The 17,984-nt window shown below is 44.5% G+C and overlaps 1 protein-coding gene across 18 annotated transcripts in view; it reads left to right on the top strand.

Annotated features, from left to right (window-relative positions):
* The window catches only part of CACNA1C (calcium voltage-gated channel subunit alpha1 C), an 812,008-nt gene that overhangs the window by 792,599 nt on the left and 1,425 nt on the right, over positions 1-17,984 (top strand). For all 18 annotated transcript variants that reach the window (XM_075005900.1, XM_075005795.1, XM_075005919.1 and 15 more), the window contains 7 exons: positions 1,656-1,783; positions 3,084-3,218; positions 4,776-5,128; positions 8,184-8,312; positions 8,856-8,962; positions 13,969-14,072; positions 17,508-17,834. In XM_075005900.1, the coding sequence (XP_074862001.1) occupies positions 1,656-1,783; positions 3,084-3,218; positions 4,776-5,128; positions 8,184-8,312; positions 8,856-8,962; positions 13,969-14,072; positions 17,508-17,834 (1,283 nt within the window). The remainder of the gene's footprint in view (positions 1-1,655; positions 1,784-3,083; positions 3,219-4,775; positions 5,129-8,183; positions 8,313-8,855; positions 8,963-13,968; positions 14,073-17,507; positions 17,835-17,984) is intronic.

Raw genomic sequence — 17,984 nt, 5'->3', positions numbered from 1 at the left:
GCCCACTGGAGGGGTGTGCCCGCTCAATAATGGGCTGAGTGAGGGGCTGTCTGCAGCTCCCTGCCCTGACAGCACTGGAATAACAGAACTAAATTCAGTTGATTTAACGGCGGAATCCCTCTCGCCACCCTCCTGACAAATAAACCAATTAAATTTAGTTTTATTTCAGCAGCAGCAGGGCAGGGAGTTGCAGAGGAGGCAGCTATTGTAATGGAATCTTCTTGCAGAACCCTTATTTTCACTTCACAGAACCCCAGGGTTCTGTGGAACACCATCTGGGAAACCTGCTGTGGCAGATTAGGATGCCTACCAATAGTCCATAACTCTAGCATGATCCCAGCCCTGGTACAGCATATTTATTTATTTGCCTTGTCGGTAACTATTTGCTACTATGAAGAGTGGAAGCAATAAACATTTAGGCTATAGGCAGGGTATATGGGAGCAGAGGAACACCACTCTTATCTGCATATGTCTGAAAAGAAACCTTCAACTCTCAACTAAGTCTAGGACCTCTTCTACTGGGTTTCCAGGTCTCTGCTTGCAACTTGTACACCTGTCAGATCCATATGGACACAGTTAGTCAGATTCCCATTTGGTGTAAATTGGCATAGATATACAGCTGGCATGGCGTGTTGTTGACACCAATTTGGGCGTAAGCCCAGAGAGTTTATCTGGGAGGCATGCTTCGTCTCCCCTTCCCCTCTGCTTGTTTTCCTCCGCCTACTTTCTGTTTCACTCTCCCCCTCACTTTCTGTCCCATTTTCCTCTCTTCCACAGCTCCTTTATCCCTCTCTCTTCCTCCTCTTGCTTTGCCACTCTTCTTAGCCCGTCCTCCCCAAACTCCTAACCCACTCACAGCATCAGAATAATGGCCCCCTTCTGCTCCAGTTCATCCACCTACTGACAGCCCATCCCAGGCAGGAGTATGATTGGCCTGGGTCGTTTCAGCACCAGCCAGCTGGTCTCCCCTCTTGCACCTTAATACTGAGCTTCCGTGTTGGGCTGGTGAGCCTTCCCGAAGCAGTGCTGCACAATTGCTGAATCCCCATTTAGTTCTACAGGCTCTTGCTCCAAATTGTATTTTGGGGATCGTCTATATTTAAGGTCATATCCTGAAAACTGCTCAGCCCCTGTCCTCACGGAAGTCAGTACTCCACAGACCGTCACCAGCTGGGGTCTGCCTAAATAAAAGTTAAGATCTGGCCCATTGACTTGAATGAGAGTTTTGTCTGAGAATGGTGAGAGCTGGGACTGAAGGATTTGTCCCTTGGATTGAAGCACTCCACGTTTCTGTTTGGGTCGTAGGAGGTACTAACTCACAGTAGGACATTGCAGACCCACTGAGGTCTTAGCTGGGACCAGTGGTTCAAGCAGCTGAAAAGGTCAGGGGTCGTGTCTTTACAGCAAATTTACCCATCAGGCAGTTCTGTAGCTGTAGGCCATCTCTGAACCCCACAGAGCCCCTGCAAACAGCTTTTGCTCTGGAGTAAATGTGCCCTCTAGCCTGCTGTGCTTCCAACCTGAAAACAAATGTCTTTGCCTCTCTTTGGTTCCTGGCATTTCTTCTCTAAATGGCAAGGCTTTGCAGCATGCACTCATGAATTCACTGTTTACAATCAGCTGCTTGTTTGCTTTTGGAAATCTCCCCCATGCAGATGATGAGGTCACTGTTGGGAAGTTTTATGCCACTTTCCTGATCCAAGAGTATTTCCGGAAGTTCAAGAAACGTAAAGAACAAGGCCTTGTGGGCAAACCTTCACAAAGGAATGCTCTCTCCTTGCAGGTGAGTGATGGGCAGATAGGGGCCTGAGTGCCACAGGAATGAAACAAGGATATAGAGCTGTAGGTTTAATAAGCTTGCACTACTCTTTAACCTTGTTATAGTCCAGGAAATTTGGCCATGTCTTAGTCCCAGCAAGTGCCACCCACTTTAGGAGCTGTACTGAGCAACTGACGAGCCCCATTAGAGAGGGATATTGGAGGCAACTCAAGCTACTGCATCAACCCTTCCAGCTAGATATTCATCTGTCAAAAGCCAGGCACCCTTCCTTATACTGGCAGAATGCAGGCAATTATGTTCATAGTTGATAAAGCCATTGGCAATGTTTTGGAAGGGCTATGGCTTCCTTTTGTATAGCTGGTACTTGATAAACATAAGAGAGTTACTGTTGATAGGTTTCCTCCTAAACCCTTATGAGGAAGGAGTCATTACAGAGAGGTCAGTGTAGGTGGCTGGCCATTACAAACGCTGAAGCAAATGCCTGTATTTAAGAGCCATCATAATCCAATAGATAGGGCATGAGGCTCTGGTCTGCTTTCTGCCACTGATTCACTGTATGTATCGCTAGATTGCGTGTCAGAGGCTTCCATTGTATTTCTGAAAAACAGAGAATTTTGTACTGATTGCAGCTGCACAACACAGAGCAGCCCCCACTCTAAATACTTCTTGACTGTTACAGTAAGGAAGAGATGTACCCTGGATGCCAAGCACACAGTGTGCTATGTTAGAAATAGGCTGCTATGCAGCAGCATAGGACAGCTTTACTGTTTCCTAGAACAACACTAACTGAGACACACTCCAATTAGTAAGATTTGGTAAATCCTGAGTATAGTTTCTGGCTAAAATTTCCAAATCTGGGTGCTAAAAATTCAGCTGTTCATTCCATATTTCAGTTCCTGAATAAAATTGGCCTGATTTTCAAAGGTGCTGAGCTCTCACCGACTTCAGCTGGAAGTATAGGGGCTCAGCTCTTCTATTTGTGCGCCTAAATATGGATTTTGGAGCAAACCTCTAAAGCACCCAAGCTTGCTCCTTTGGGCTTGTATGCTTGTGACTCCTGGGTTTTATGGCCGGTTCTACCAGAAATTTGCTATGCAGCCTTTGGCAACTTAACCTCTTTGTGAGTTGGTCTCTTCATCCTGAAAAGGGGAAAGGGGTAACGGTACCTGCTGCCTTCACAGGGTTAAATTGAACAGTGTTCATAAAGCGCTTGGTGGCAGATGATGTGCTCTGAAAAGTGATAATGTTTTTATTGCTCACTTAACTACTTGGAGACAGAGCTTTGCATGATACTATTTTCCAGGCTGGGTTACGCACATTGCATGATATTGGGCCAGAGATCCGACGGGCGATCTCAGGAGACCTGACAGCTGAGGAGGAGCTAGACAAGGCCATGAAAGAAGCTGTTTCTGCTGCCTCTGAAGATGATATCTTCAGGGTATGGGCTACTGCTGTGATCCTTCTTTGCCTCTAGAATGAAGTTACGTGCTGAGCCCCGTATGTTAGATTAGGAAATTCTATATGGCCTTTTGCTTATACACAGGGGTGACCAACCAGTTAGGGATGAAGAACCATGGATAGAGTGCAAAGAGCCATGTATTATATATTTATTTTATCTAATGATAGATTAAAAATATAAAAGACATGGCTTAATGTCCTCCCCTCCCCACAGAACCGGGCACCCCCAGCTTCCTACTCTGACCCAATCCCTACCCCTTTCCCACAGCCAGGTACCCCCAGCCCATCCCCCCCTCACTCTAACTTGATGTTGGTGACTCACCAGAGCCACTGCCACCACCACCCTCCCCAGAGTCACTGCTGCTACACACGTCTCCCGCCAAGCACTGGGGTGCACACACAGAGCAGGCAGACAGCACTCCTGGTGCACGGCTCTGCCGAGGAGCTGTATGTAATGGCTCAAAGATCCGCATGTGGCTTGAGAGCCACGGGTTGGCCACTCCCGGCGTACAGCATTTCAGTTGGGTTCTCTCTCTTTCTCCCTCTCTCGGTTTCCCAGACTGTATTAGAGACCAGAAATGGAAAATATAAAACCATATGTCAAATAGGATCAGAAGGCCAAATCCTGGGGTCTTTGTGTAGTTTTTTACTCCCTTTTTCCTCAGTGTGACTTTTGCCTGAGTAAAGACTAAATACAATCAGAGTTAGAATGTCTGGAGGTGACTCAGAGAAACTGAAAAAGCAAATCAAGTTATCTTCTCCATGCTCTGTACTATGTCTTAGTGCACTCTCTAGTGTATTGTTTAGTCCACTTTTAGTTGACCCAAGCAATAGGGCTTCCCTTGGAACACCGTCTCCCCTCCTAATACATCACACAGTGGAAATTTTTTTCTGAACAATCAGCGTAAATTTTCTTTTTCTTAGTTATGCCCTTTGGGCAACCCTCACCATTCCCGCTCCCTCCTTGGTGCCTGTAACCTTCAAATACTTACTGTGTCTCCCCTTCAGTATGGCTTAGTCAAGCTCAACACAACATTCTCTTTAAACCTTCCCTCACATGTCCTTTGTGCTGGTTAACCATTTTCATTGCTGTTGTCTGAATTCTTTCTAATAAATGAATCTCTTTCCGGATGTGTGGTCACCCAGAAGTGAACACAGTAGCTTAGATTCTCCATTCCACTCACAGTCCACTCAACATGAGACTGGAGGTGCAAAGGTAGCCCATCCCACTTGTAGACATCTCTGTATTCTGGAGCTGGCCCTTGTCGAATATCAGAGCATTGCATTACAGCACGTCTACAACAGACCCCTCTTTGTCCCATCACACCCCCTGTTCCACAGATGCCCTTATTCTAGGGATAGATCTGGTAGGGAGATGCTTTTTTTGTAGAGGGCCTTATTACAATGCCAAATTGGTCCCCAAATTTTCTTTTCCCAAACCTTGCTTTGAGGTGCAGTGACAAACACCAGGCCTGGGGACTTGTTCTCATTTTCACCTGTACTCACAAGGAGAAAATGTTTTCTGTTTTGCTGACAGAGGGCTGGTGGCTTGTTTGGAAACCATGTCAGCTACTACCAAAGTGATGGCAGGAGTTCGTTTCCCCAGACGTTCACCACCCAGCGCCCTTTGCATATCAACAAATCTGGCAACAACCAGGGAGATACTGAATCCCCATCACACGAGAAGCTAGTGGATTCCACCTTCACTCCTAGCAGCTACTCATCATCAGGCTCCAACGCCAACATCAACAATGCCAACAACACTGCCTTGTCTCGCTTCCCCAGCCCGCCCAGCTACCCAAGTACTGTCAGCACAGTGGAGGGGCATGGCACACCATTGTCACCAACCATACGAGTTCAGGAGGCCCCTTGGAAACTCAATTCCAAAAGGTAAGCTCCAAAGAAGCAATGGGCTAATGAAACCAATGTATCCATGCAATTTTAAAAAAAAATGATAGTGCCTAGTTAAAGTCATGTACCAACAGTTTAGAGCTGGGGCAAGAGGTTGTCGTGCATGGGATTTGAGGTGAGCTGTCAGACCAGCAAGGCTTTAGAAGCACCACACTCAGACTCTGGAAAGAAGGACTGCTTAGCTCTGCCTGTGGTCAACACTCTCCATCTTCCCAGCTATTTCAGGAAGAAACATAAATGGCACCTGCAGGGAGCTGCATCCTAGACTGTAGGGGAGGGTTTTAACTAATGCAAATTAAATAGAGAAGGTATGTAGAGAGACAGTTCATACTTGCAAACACTAGAGGAAAGACTCTAGTCCAGTATTTCTCAATCAGCAAGTGACAACTCCCAAGGAATTCATAAAATGCAATCAGGAGGGATGTGAATAGCCATGTTAGTCTGTATTCTATCAAACTAAAAAAGCAGTCATGTAAGTACTTTAAAGACTGACAAAATAATTTATTAGCTGATGAGCTTTCATGGGACAGACCCACTTCTTCAGATTATAGCCACACCAGAACAAACTCAATACATAAAGCACAGAGGTCCAAAAATTGTTAGCAATTGTTATCAAGGTTGACAAATCAGAAAAAATTTTATCCAGGTTGGCAAATCTTAACTTAAATCTACTCTGAACTTCCCCATTACACACACACGCACACGCGCGCACACACTGCCATCCCTCTGCTCTTCTGATTTGCCAACCTTGATAGCAATTTTTGGACCTCTGTGCTGCATATATCGAGTCTGTTCTGGTATGGCTATAATCTGAAGAAGTGGGTCTGTCCCATGAAAGCTCACCACCTAATAAACTATTTTCTTAGTCTTTAAAGTGCTACATGACTGCTTTTTTGTTTTGGTAGGAGGGTTGTGAGGCATTCAGAAATGTATTATAATCTAGAGCAAAGGGAATTTCGCTCCTAATCTCTTCAGATATTCACCAATAAGCTATCAAAACACACATGAATGAATTCTATCATTGGCTTATTGCTATTATCATTCATACATGTTTGTCTTGATTATAATAGATATAAAGGGGAAGAGGAGTCATGAATATTTGTGACTTCAGATAAAGGGCTGCCAGTCAAAAAGGTTGAAAAACAATTGTTCTTTCTAAAGAAGAAAGAGACTAAGGTGTGTGAGTTTGCTTGAATAACGAATCCAGTGATTTTTTTCCATTTCCCACTCTTCCTTCTCAAAGCTATAGGAATTTCACAGCTATTTGTTTGCAGTCTCTTGCTCCTTGTGTTGTTGTTACATTCCTGACATAGTCTTCTTTTTTCCCCTTGCTTCCATGGTGAACTAGGACACATTACTATGAAACATTGGGGTAGGTGTTTCCTCTCATGCTGTAATATTCTCCAGACAGAAGACACAATATTGCTCCTGTTGAAGTTAATGTCCAAATACCCACATTTTTTCACTTAAGCCCTTCCTTTCTGTGCCAGCCATGTTAAAAGAAATCCAGAACAGTCTCAGAGTTATGAACACCTCAGGAATGGACATTGTTCATAACTCTGAAATGTTGATACTGTGAACAAAACATTATGAGTGGTCAAAAGTTTACAACTTAACTTAAACTTAATACTGTGTTGAAACCTTACTATGCAGAAGAAAAATGTTGTTTTCCCTTAATTTTTTAGCAGTTTACATTTAACACAGTACTGTACTGTATTTGCTTTTTGTGCGTCCCTGCTGTTGCAGGATTGAATGCTTCTGGTTCTAAATGAGGTGTATGGCTGATTGCTCAGTTTGTAACTCTGGTGTTCCTAACTCTGACGTTCTACTGTAGTAATTTTGTAGTATCTTCAGAAGACATTCCCCAGCTTGGTTCCTCTCGCCATAATGCAGATAACTGCGTGGACTCTAGGAGCTGCGGACTCATGGATTTTTCACCTCAGTTGCCAGATGCTCTCAGACCTGACCCTAGTCATTTTCTGATCATTGCAGAGTAAAGCCTGTTTCTTACCAAAATAGTGTAGGGTTTGGCTAAAGTTTTGCCTTGCGGGGTGATGAGTGAATAACACTGTTATTTAGGACTTCTTCTTCAGCTGTACTTCTATGACTGCCAGTCATCCACTGTCTGATCATTCAGACACTCTTCCTTGGATTTTCTTTTCAACTGACCCAAAGCACCATATGTGTACTCATTTCCCTCCATTCCACCACATGGAGTAAACCAATGACCAAACGACCAGGTGTCTCCATTTCTCCTCCCATTCCCACATGGGGCTTCTCTGCTATACCGTTCCCTGCTGACAGCACAGGCAACAGAGTGCAAGTGCCTAGACTTCAGATCTCTGAAGGTCTCCATGCTGGCATTTCAGAGATCCAGGTTCTGGTTCATCTGGCATTCAAGGGGCTTCACCCACCACGGAATCTGAATAGCACTCATTGAACTCAATGGCAGTTACTCATATTCTGTGATGGGACAATAAGGTCCAATGATAGGAAAGGCCTGAGGAAAGCAGACAGAGAAGATGAAAGAGAGCAGAGGGAGAGAAATGGCATGGTGAGTGCAAGCAAGGCAAAAAAGGCACCATAACCCACACAGCTGAAAGAGGTGGTATAATGTCAAAGAGGCATTCCTTTGAAATTTTTTTGTGACAACCTTAGAAGAAAATCCATCCCTCTCTCCCTCAGACAATCCATCCCAGGTTTTATATTGATCCCTGTGGGACAGCGCTTTAGGAATTTAGTCAGTGCCCTGTGGATGTACATGCAGTGCAGGCATGATCAGTTACATTCATAGTTTGTGCATTGCCCCTGACTCTGGATGCTTTGATTAAGAACCTCCAACTAAGTGAGGACAAAACAAAGGGTCGCTTGTATTTATGAGCTGTGCTTATGCCTTTGATCATTGATTTTTGTATGATGGCTCGGCACTGGGCTATAACAATAAACACAGACAGGTGGAGCTCTGTCACTTTTGTCTCAATAGCATCTTTTCTTTACCATGGCCAAATTTTGACTTGTCTTTTCTGCTCATTAGCTCCTGTTCCAGAGACAGCCAGCTGGCAATCGTTTGCCAAGAGGAAGTGTCTCAGGATGAGACTTATGATGAGAATTTGAATGAAGACATCGAGTACTGTAGCGAACCAAGCCTGATCTCTACTGAAATGTGAGCTTTGCAATATTGAAGCCAAGCTGTCCGGGGTATTCCGGTTTGGGAGGTTGTGTGATATCTTTCTTTAAAGACCCTTCATGAGCTCAGCCTAGGGAATGGAACTAGGAGAAGATTAGGAAGAAGAAACAGGTTTGCCGATGGAACACTGCACCAATCCAGATATCAAAGGATGAAATAAATGCGCTTCAGGCCAAGTAAATAGTATTGGGAAAGCAATTTTTTCTGTGACTTTTTGAAGTCCCTGTCCTCCCATTGGTACCCCTGCCAGTGCCACTTCCAGGTCCCTTCACCCTCCATTTCTAATGTCTGAAGTTGACAGGTTTGATCACCAGATCTTTCTTTGTCTCACAGTCTTGGATACTGTCTCCGGAGCATTTAGGTCTTGCAAGCTAACAAGGTAGCTACTTCAAGACTAGGGTTCTTCCTCTTTCCCTTTTCCTCACCATATAGTGCTGCCATTCCCCAGTAGAAGGGATATCCCATCGACATGATTCTGTGTGCAAAGGATGCTTCCAAACACTCTGCTTTTCATTCCAGGCTCTCGTACCAAGATGATGAAAACCGGCAACTGACTCCACCTGAAAACAAAGGGGAGGGCTCCAAGCTATCTCCAAAGAAGGGGTTTCTTCGCTCCTCATCACTGGGTAATACACTAGATGGCTGTACATGCTGTGCTTTCTGATGCCTTGGCTAATTTTTATATCTTACTGTAAAATGCTGTTATATGTGGTTGCAGGTTTCAATATGCTCTTTGTTTCCCAGACAGAACATGAAACACCAAGTGCAGGATAAGATCTTGACAATGCAGGTCTTACCAGCAGGCACCTCCATTGCTTACACACGGCTCAGGCAGGCTATGAATACACAGCAGAGCTATTTCAGGATACCTTAGTGTCCTAAAATAGCTACTCCATGTCTTTGAAACACATCCATTATTTCGGAATATTTTTCCGATATAACAGGTGTGCTCTTTTAGCATCCCTGTAGTCCTTGTTATAGGACGAGTAAAGGATGCCTCAAAATAGTGCTTCATTTCAACATTTGGTGCCATTTAAAGAGTGCCTGGATGAAGGAGGAGGGTTGGTCACATGTGTGTCGATGCGCTGACCATCAAACAACAATATGAATTAAATCTGATGCCAGTACAACCAAATGTTAAACGATGCCAGCTCGGACGTCGCCCAGATAAACAAGGTCTGCGATACCAATCAAGCGATCGGGGTTGAGTCGGTAAGTTGGATACCGAAAGGAAATTACACCTAGCACATGTGCTATCCATTGGAACATGGAATGTCTGAACACTGTGGGCAACTGGAAAATTAGAGCTGTTTCGGAAGGAAATGGAGAGATATCGATGTGATATACTTGGACTGGCAGAGATGCGTTGGACGGGATCAGGAGAGATATGCGGTTGCGAAGTCATTTGGTCAGGAAATGAAACAAAGCATGAAGCAGGAGTTGGATTCCTTCTTAGCAAAACAGCTAGAAGAGCATTATTAGGATACAAACCGGTGAGTGCAAGAATTATGTTCGTGCGATTCGAAGCAAAACTGTTCAACATCTCAGTCATTCAGGTGTATGCACCCATGTCGGACAGTACGGAGGAAGAGATTGAGCTATTTTATAAAGACTTGACAAAGACAGTGGAGGATATACCAAAGAAAGATATGTTGATCATCGGAGGAGATTGGAATGCAAAGGTTGGAACAGATAATAAAGGTTGGGAGAGAGTCGTGGGAAGGTTTGGATATGGAGAAAGAAACGAACGAGGTGAGAAACTGTTAGAGTTTCCTACAGAGCATGAGATGGTGATTTGCAACACCTGATTCCAACAAAAGGACTGTAGGAAGTGGACATGGCGATTGAATGATGGGAGGTCCAAGAACATGAAGGATATGATTTTGATAAGAAGAAGATGGATAACATCAGTGCAGCAGTGCCAAACTTTCCAAAGAGCGGATATAGACTCAGACCATGATCTAGCGTGATTGCAAACATCAAGATAAAACTCAGAAGAAAATGTAAGACAGTTTAAGAAAAGAAGAGATGTGGCGAGGCTATGTGAGGAAGAAACAGGGAATGCATACAGAACAGCGCTCGAAGAGACGATTAAGAATATCACCACAGAGAAGACCTAGATAAGAGAGTCGCAGGGATAGCCATCACTATAGAAGAGGCAATTGAGCAGACTGTTCCAGAAGGAGAAAAGATCGATAAGAAGTGGATTACCCAGAAGACACTGAAGTTGGTTCAAGAGAAGAGAGCGTTGAAGATCAGAAGAGATGTTTCTGAGATGGCAGAACAGCAATATAGGATGAAATGCAATGAGGTAAGGAAAGCAGCCAGAAAGGATAAGGAGAAATGGTTAGAGGAGCAATGTGAAGATATCGAGAGGGATTACGGCGAATGTAAGACCACAGAGGTGTATAAAACAATTAGGAATATTAATAGGAAATGGTAACCGAAGTAGATGGCGATCAAAAATGAGAACAAAGAAGTGCTCTTGAACAGGGAGAAGATTGTGCAGCGATGGATGAGATATTGCACCGATCTATACAAAGCGCAGTTGGACCCGAGTGTCTCAGAGAAACTGACTGAAGAATTGAAAGAGATATCTCCCCCGAGCGAGGCCGATATTTCAAAGGAGGAAGTAGAAAAAGAATTGAAACAACTAAGGAACAACAAGAGCCCTGGAAATGATAAGATCACGGGAGAGATGATCAAATATGGCGGAGAAACAATACCCAAGAAAGGAAGTACATTGGAGGGCAAGAACTACAGAATGATTGCCCTAACGAGTCATCTAGGTAAGGTGCTGATGATGATACCAACTGAGAAATTAAGATTGCAAATAGAAGAACATATAGCAGATGAGCAAGCAGGTTTCAGAAAAGATACAAGTACCATACAGCAGATACTGGCACTAAGACTGATAGCGGAGAAAGCCTGATGAAAGAACAAAAACATATACACTTGCTTCATCGATTTTCAAAAGGCATTTGACAGTATAGATCAGAAAGTGACTTGGGCAGTGTTGTAGCCATACGGAGTGGATAGCTGACTAACACAGTTGTTGAAAGATATCAATGATAATGCGGAGGCAGCAGTGAGAACATGTGGGGAGCTGGGAAGTTGGTTTAAAACAAGTAGAGGTACAAGACAAGGAGATCCAATATCGCCAAGTATCTTCATCACACATCTAGAGAGAGCGATGAACAAAATCAAGGAAGAGGTAGAAGGGATATCTGTGCATGGGAAAAGAATTAACAACTTGAGGTTCATGGATGATATAGTTATCATTGAGGAAGATGAGGAGAAGCTAGCGAAAATGGTACGGGTGTTAAATGAAGAAGGGAAGCGATACGGACTGATTATGAACATCGATAAAACAAAAACAATGGTATTTGGAGATAAGGAAATAGGAAGGAAGATCAGTGTGGATGGTACTGAACTAGAAAATGTAGAGAAGTTCACATATCTGGGGACCCATATAACATATGATCTAGACTCTAAGAAGGAAACAGTGACTAGAACAGCGAAAGCAAGAGCAAGTTTGAAGGTGATGGATAAGATCTGGAAAAGAAAGCAATTAGCTTAAAAACGAAGCTGGGCATCTTGAAAACGTGTGTATTCAGCAGCATGTTGTACAGATGTGAGACATGGGTGATAACAAAAGATTCAAAAAGAAGAATATTGGCATTCGAAAGGAGTTGTTATAGAAGATTCTGAGAATAGGATGGATGCAGAAGGTCACCAATGAGGAATTATATAGGAAGATACAGCCGAAAGAGAACCTGCTGCAGAAGGTTATAAAACAGAAGCTACAACTATTTGGACATATTTGCAGAATGAATGACGAATGAAAAATCAAGACCCTAGTATTCGGCATAATGGATGGTTCGAATAGGAGAGGCAGACCCCACAGAGAATGGATAGATGATGTAGTAGATTGGTGCGGATCTAGTCTACAGAAACTAAGCCACTCTGCACTGGACAGGGAAAGATGGAAGGAAATAGTGAGAGAGGCATCAGACACCGACGGGCGCTGAGCCCATGGTTATTGATGATGATGAAATGCTGAAATAGCCTATTTCGAACTACACTCAAAATAAGCTATGTCTTATTTTGAGTTTAGGCTGTTGTGCAGACGTAGCCTCGTTGTATAAGCCTGTGGTTTGCTGGATGGCATGCATCTATGTGAAATGGTTGGTTAAGTCTGCATATGAACTAGGTGAATTCATCAGAACTCTGTGGGCCCACAAGAACTTCTTCACAGAACCAGCCAATGATATGGATTAAAATGTGGCGGTCTCCTCTTTAAATATTGAACATAGAGAAAGAACATATTCTTCTTCCCTCTCTTTCAAAAGAAAAATTAATTTCAGTGCAAGCAAATATATCAAGAACCTAGCCTCTGCTTTAACTGTAACTGAAATATTTCATGTGTTAGGATTTGCAGACTAAAGTCGATTGCAGTCCTTTCATGCAGGCCGTTTCAGAGAGGTACCAACCCCCCTAAGATCAGTTAATCCTTGCATTGTTGTAACATTGTTCATTTCCACATCTAACACTGTTACAGTGGATTTTGCCACGCCATTCAAAAATCTCCTTCTAGCATACCTAAGCGGATCATCAGTAGCACAATTCCTGGTAAACACTGTTGTTAAAAAAAAAAAAAAAGGTCTCTCCAGAATGGCTACGTCTACACGTGAAGCCAACATCGAAATAGCTTATTTCGATGTAGCAACATCGAAATAGGCTATTTCGATGAATAACGTCTACACGTCCTCCAGGGCTGGCAACGTCGATGTTCAACTTCGACGTTGTGCGGCACCACATCGAAATAGGCGCTGCGAGGGTACGTCTACACGCCAAAGTAGCACACATCGAAATAAGGGTGCCAGGCACAGCTGCAGACAAGGTCACAGGGTGGACTCAACAGGAAGCCGCTCCCTTAAAGGGCCCCTCGCAGACACAGTTGCACTAAACAACACAAGATACACAGAGCCGACAACTGGTTGCAGACCCTGTGCCTGCAGCATGGATCCCTAGCTGCCGCAGCAGCAGCCAGAAGCCCTGGGCTAAGGGCTGCTGCCCACGGTGACCATAGAGCCCCGCAGGGGCTGGAGAGAGAGCATCTCTCAACCCCCCAGCTGATGGCCGCCATGGAGGACCCGCCAATTTCGACGTTGCGGGACGCGGATCGTCTACACGATCCCTACTTCGACGATGAACGTCGAAGTAGGGCGCTATTCCGATCCCCTCATGAGGTTAGCGACTTCGACGTCTCGCCGCCTAACGTCGAAGTTAACTTCGAAATAGCGCTCGACGCGTGTAGCCACAACAGGCGCTATTTCGAAGTTAGTGCCACTACTTCGAAGTAGCGTGCACGTGTAGACACAGCTAATATGTGCTAGCTTTCAGCTGTCTTGGAACACAGTTGTTGGTCAAACTTTTTGGTGCTTGAAAACTTTTTTCATATACTGTTGCTTTAGCAATGTGCAAGTTACCAATGTAAAACACCCAGGGCCCATAATGGGGATTTTAGCTCTGTATCCCCAGAGGTATTACACTGATACCAATCTCAGATCAGAGAGTCTGGTAGTGTGGTGTGAATTGTGATTTCAGTTCTGTGCCATTGGCATTGCAGGTCGAAGAGCATCTTTTCACTTGGAGTGTCTGAAGAGACAGAAGAATCAAGGTGTAGATGTCTCACAGAAGACAGTTCTGCCATTGCACCTGGTACACCATCAGGTAAGACTTAATTATTAAGCAGAGACCCACCAATCCATATGGGCATTTAACATCTGCTGTGCCTCCAATGGCACCTCTAGCCAACCTTTCTGAGATCATTTGTTGCCAGTACCAAAGCTGTTACTAGAAATTATTTTTGTGCTCCTGTCAGCTCCTGGTTTCAGGGTTTTCATAACTCCCAAAACAAAACTAAGGGAAGATACTCTTCAAAGATGGCAACATCAGTCAATATGTAACAAAAAAAGCTAGCTAACATCTCATGGTACAAATAGCCAAACCCACCCCCACTCGACTCCATTGACTTTGATGGAACTGGTAATGTAAGTGTGGGGAGAGAACCCATCTCCACTTCAGTACACACATAATCAGTTACACAAATCATTTTTGAAAAGTAAACATGTAACTAGTGAGTTCCTTAGAAACCTTGGCAGAGACAAACAGCAACTTAGTGCTTGGACATACCTGGCTGATGAATCAGCTGTCAAGTCAGAAGTGAGCACTTGTCCTATGCTTGATGCTAAGCTGTCATTTTGTCTGGCACCATGTTGCTGGTTGCTCTGGAATTAACTCTATCCATCAGCAGGGTGCCCTCTTTGTCACTGCTTCTCCACCATCTCTGTTGTCTATGGGGATCCATGTTGCTCTCGGATTATGGCGTCTTCTTCACAGCCTGGCCCTCCAGCTTCACCCCTACTCCACTGTCTCTGCTGCTTGCAGGGAATGGCAGTCCTTCACCTGGCCTCTTGTCATAGTGGCAAACTGCAGTTTCTAGTCCAGCACTTCACTCAGGCAAACTGCTGTTCTTTAGCTGGACACTTCCTTTGGCATCCGGGGGACAAAGGGTGGGAACAGAGAACAGAAAATGCAGGATCAGGCCTTTTGGGGGAGATTTTTAAAAGGCCCAAAGCACAGTTAGGTGCCCATTTTATATTGAGAATTAATTGGAGCTGGGCGATTAGCTGCCATTTGTGCCTTTAAAAATATCCCCTTTTATAAAAAATGTTTCTGTAATGGACCCATGGCACGAATAGAGGACCCTTCTGTTATCCATTTCTTAGTTTGAAATCATCAGCATAATGTATTTGGAAAACATTCCTGTTTGTATTAAAGTCAGTGGCCATTGCTATCAGTGGGAGGAAGGCTAGAAGGTTAACGAGGGAACTTACAGTAGTACAAAAATCACACCTTTTTTAATCTTCTGTGAGCTGGCTCCTGAGTCCCTTACACACATGGGCCGTGTATACACTAGCCCCAAACTTCAAAATGGCCATTTGCAAATGGCCATTTCGAAGTTTACTAATGAAGCACTGAAATACATATTCAGCGCCTCATTAGCATTCAGGCAGCCGCGGCACTTCGAAATTGACGCGGCTCGCTGCCGTACGGCTTGTCCCGACGGGGCTCCTTTTCAAAAGGACCCTGCCTACTTTGAAGTCCTCTTATTTCCATCTGCTCATAGGAATAAGGGGACTTCGAAGTAGCCGGGGTCCTTTTGAAAAGGAGCACCGTTGGGACGAGCCGCACAGCAGCGAGCCGCGTCAATTTTGAAGCGCTGTGGCCGCCCGCATGCTAATGAGGCGCTGAATATGTATTTCAGCGCTTCATTAGTAAACTTCGAAATGGCCATTTCGAAGTTTGGGGCTAGTGTAGACATAGCCATGGGGTATGTCTACATTAGGAACTAACTGTGAAGTTAACGTTGAAGTTATGCACTACATCGAAGTAGCCAGTAGAGAGTCTACACACATTTTTCCCTTACTTCGAATTTAACTTCAGAGTAGAAAGCCCAGCTTTTAAGTCCTTACTCCATTCCCAGGAATGCAATAGTGCCCTACTTTGAAGTTTAACTTTGAAGTAGCATGTGTGTAGATGCTCTACTTCGAAGTAAGCAACTTCAAAGTTATTTTTGTAGTATAGACACAGCCCTGGAGTAGTACCTTACTCTCTGGCTGTATCTACGCTAGCCCAAAACTTCAAAATAGCCATGCAAATGGCCATTTCGAAGATTACTAATGAAGCACTGAAATGCATATTCAGTGCCTCATTAGCATGCGGGCGGCCACGGCACTTCGAAATTGCTGCAACTCGCTGCTGCGTGGCTCGTCAAGACGGGTCCTTTCCGAAAGGACCCTGGCAACTTCGAAATCCCCTTATTCCTAACAGTGGATAGGAATAAGGGGATTTCAAACTTGGTGGGGTCCTTTCAAAAAGGACCCCCATCTGGTCGAGCCATGCGGCAGCGAGCTGCAGCAATTTCGAAGTGCTGCAGCCTCCCGCATGCTAATGAGGCACGGAATATGTATTTCAACACTTCATTTGCATGGCCATTTCAAAGTTTTGGGTTAGTGTAGATGTAGCCTCTGAATTGTCCTGTTGACTTGTGGAATAAGGTACCATTGAAGGAGAGTAAAAGCATCAGGTTCTGGCCCTGTGGAAAGGGGGATTTCTTTGAACCACATATTTAGTTGAAAGGTGCTACAATTATGGATTTAATTCTTCTGAAGGACTGTTTGGCTCCTTTCACTAATGGATCAATACATAAAATCCAATACAGGTTGGTACTAACTGAAACTCAGGCCATGTCTACACTAGCACTTTTAGGTCAGTAACATTTTTGTTGCTTACAGGTGTGAAAAAAACACTCCACTGAGCAATATAAGTTTTGCCAGCATAAGCATTGACATGCACAGCACTATGCTGATCGGAGATGCTCTCCCACCAACATAGCTACTGCTGCTTATTGAGCTAGCTTTATTATGTTGACAGGGGAGAGCTCCCTATTAGCATAACGCAGCTGCACGAGCCATCTCACAGTAGCACAGCTGTATCAGTACATCTGTCGTGCTGAAAGATTATAAGTACAGACATGGCCTTAGGGTTGCTGGAGACCAAAATGAAATGAGTTAATAGTCTCAGTTCAGTGTCTGGAGTAGATATCACCAAAAAACATCCCCACAAATTAGCAAGACATGTTGTTGTTGTTGTTAGGATCAGATGAGGAATCAAAGATTTAAAGGATGTGGAAAATGTGGTATCTAGTCAGTCTAAGTTGGACATGGTGGTCCCTCCAGTCCAGGAATAATGCACTCTGGCAGGGTTACATGGGAAATGTTTGCATTGCTACTCTCTATGCTATATATCTGTTCTACGGATAGAGGATTTCAGTCTTTAGAGCTTTAGACCTGGCACATTTGGCCAGAACAAAATAAACCATTTTTAATCAACCCTGCATAACATTTACAAAGCAAATCAGCAGAAAACAGAACATTGTGTTCTTACCCACAAGTGTGTTTCATAGAGGCCAATTCATCTAAGCTCCCACACGGTATAAACCCATTCAGGCCATCCTCGTATTCTTTCCCTGCTGCCTAGTCATTCAAGTCGTGCTTTTCTAAGAGGTGGCTAGTACTACATTCTTTCTCTCTCTATCTAAAGGCATTAGCGGTGGCAGGGCTGAGTCCCCTGGTCCAGAGAAGCCATTCCCCAGCAAGTTTCTCCCCTCGGTTGTGTGCCACACCCCCTGCTGTGACCTGTAGCCGTGACTGGCCACAGAAGACCATCCCAACTTTGCGGCTTGATGGAGTGGAGTCCAGTGAGAAACTTAATAGTAGCTTCCCATCAGTACGCTGCAGCTCCTGGTACTCTGACAGCACCAGCTGCAGCACCCCTCGGAGAGCCAGGCCAGTCTCCCTCACCGTCCCCAGCCAGACTGGAGGGAGTAGCAGGCAGTTTCACGGCAGCGCTGGCAGCCTTGTTGAAGCGGTAAGTCAACAAAGTCATAGAGGCACGGGAATGTCTGCAGCAGCAACTAGAAATGAGTCACCTTTAGAGGTGCTATAAAAGTATCAGTAGCCATGCTGGACTTTGAGAGCCATATGCAATCAGCGCTGGATGGTGCAAGAGGGAGGAAAG

Source organism: Carettochelys insculpta, chromosome 1 (genome assembly GCF_033958435.1).
Source record: "Carettochelys insculpta isolate YL-2023 chromosome 1, ASM3395843v1, whole genome shotgun sequence".
In the NCBI taxonomy this organism is placed as follows: Eukaryota; Metazoa; Chordata; order Testudines; family Carettochelyidae; genus Carettochelys; species Carettochelys insculpta.
The sequence above is the reverse complement of the archived record's forward strand: the minus strand, read 5'-3'. Positions and strand labels throughout refer to the sequence as shown.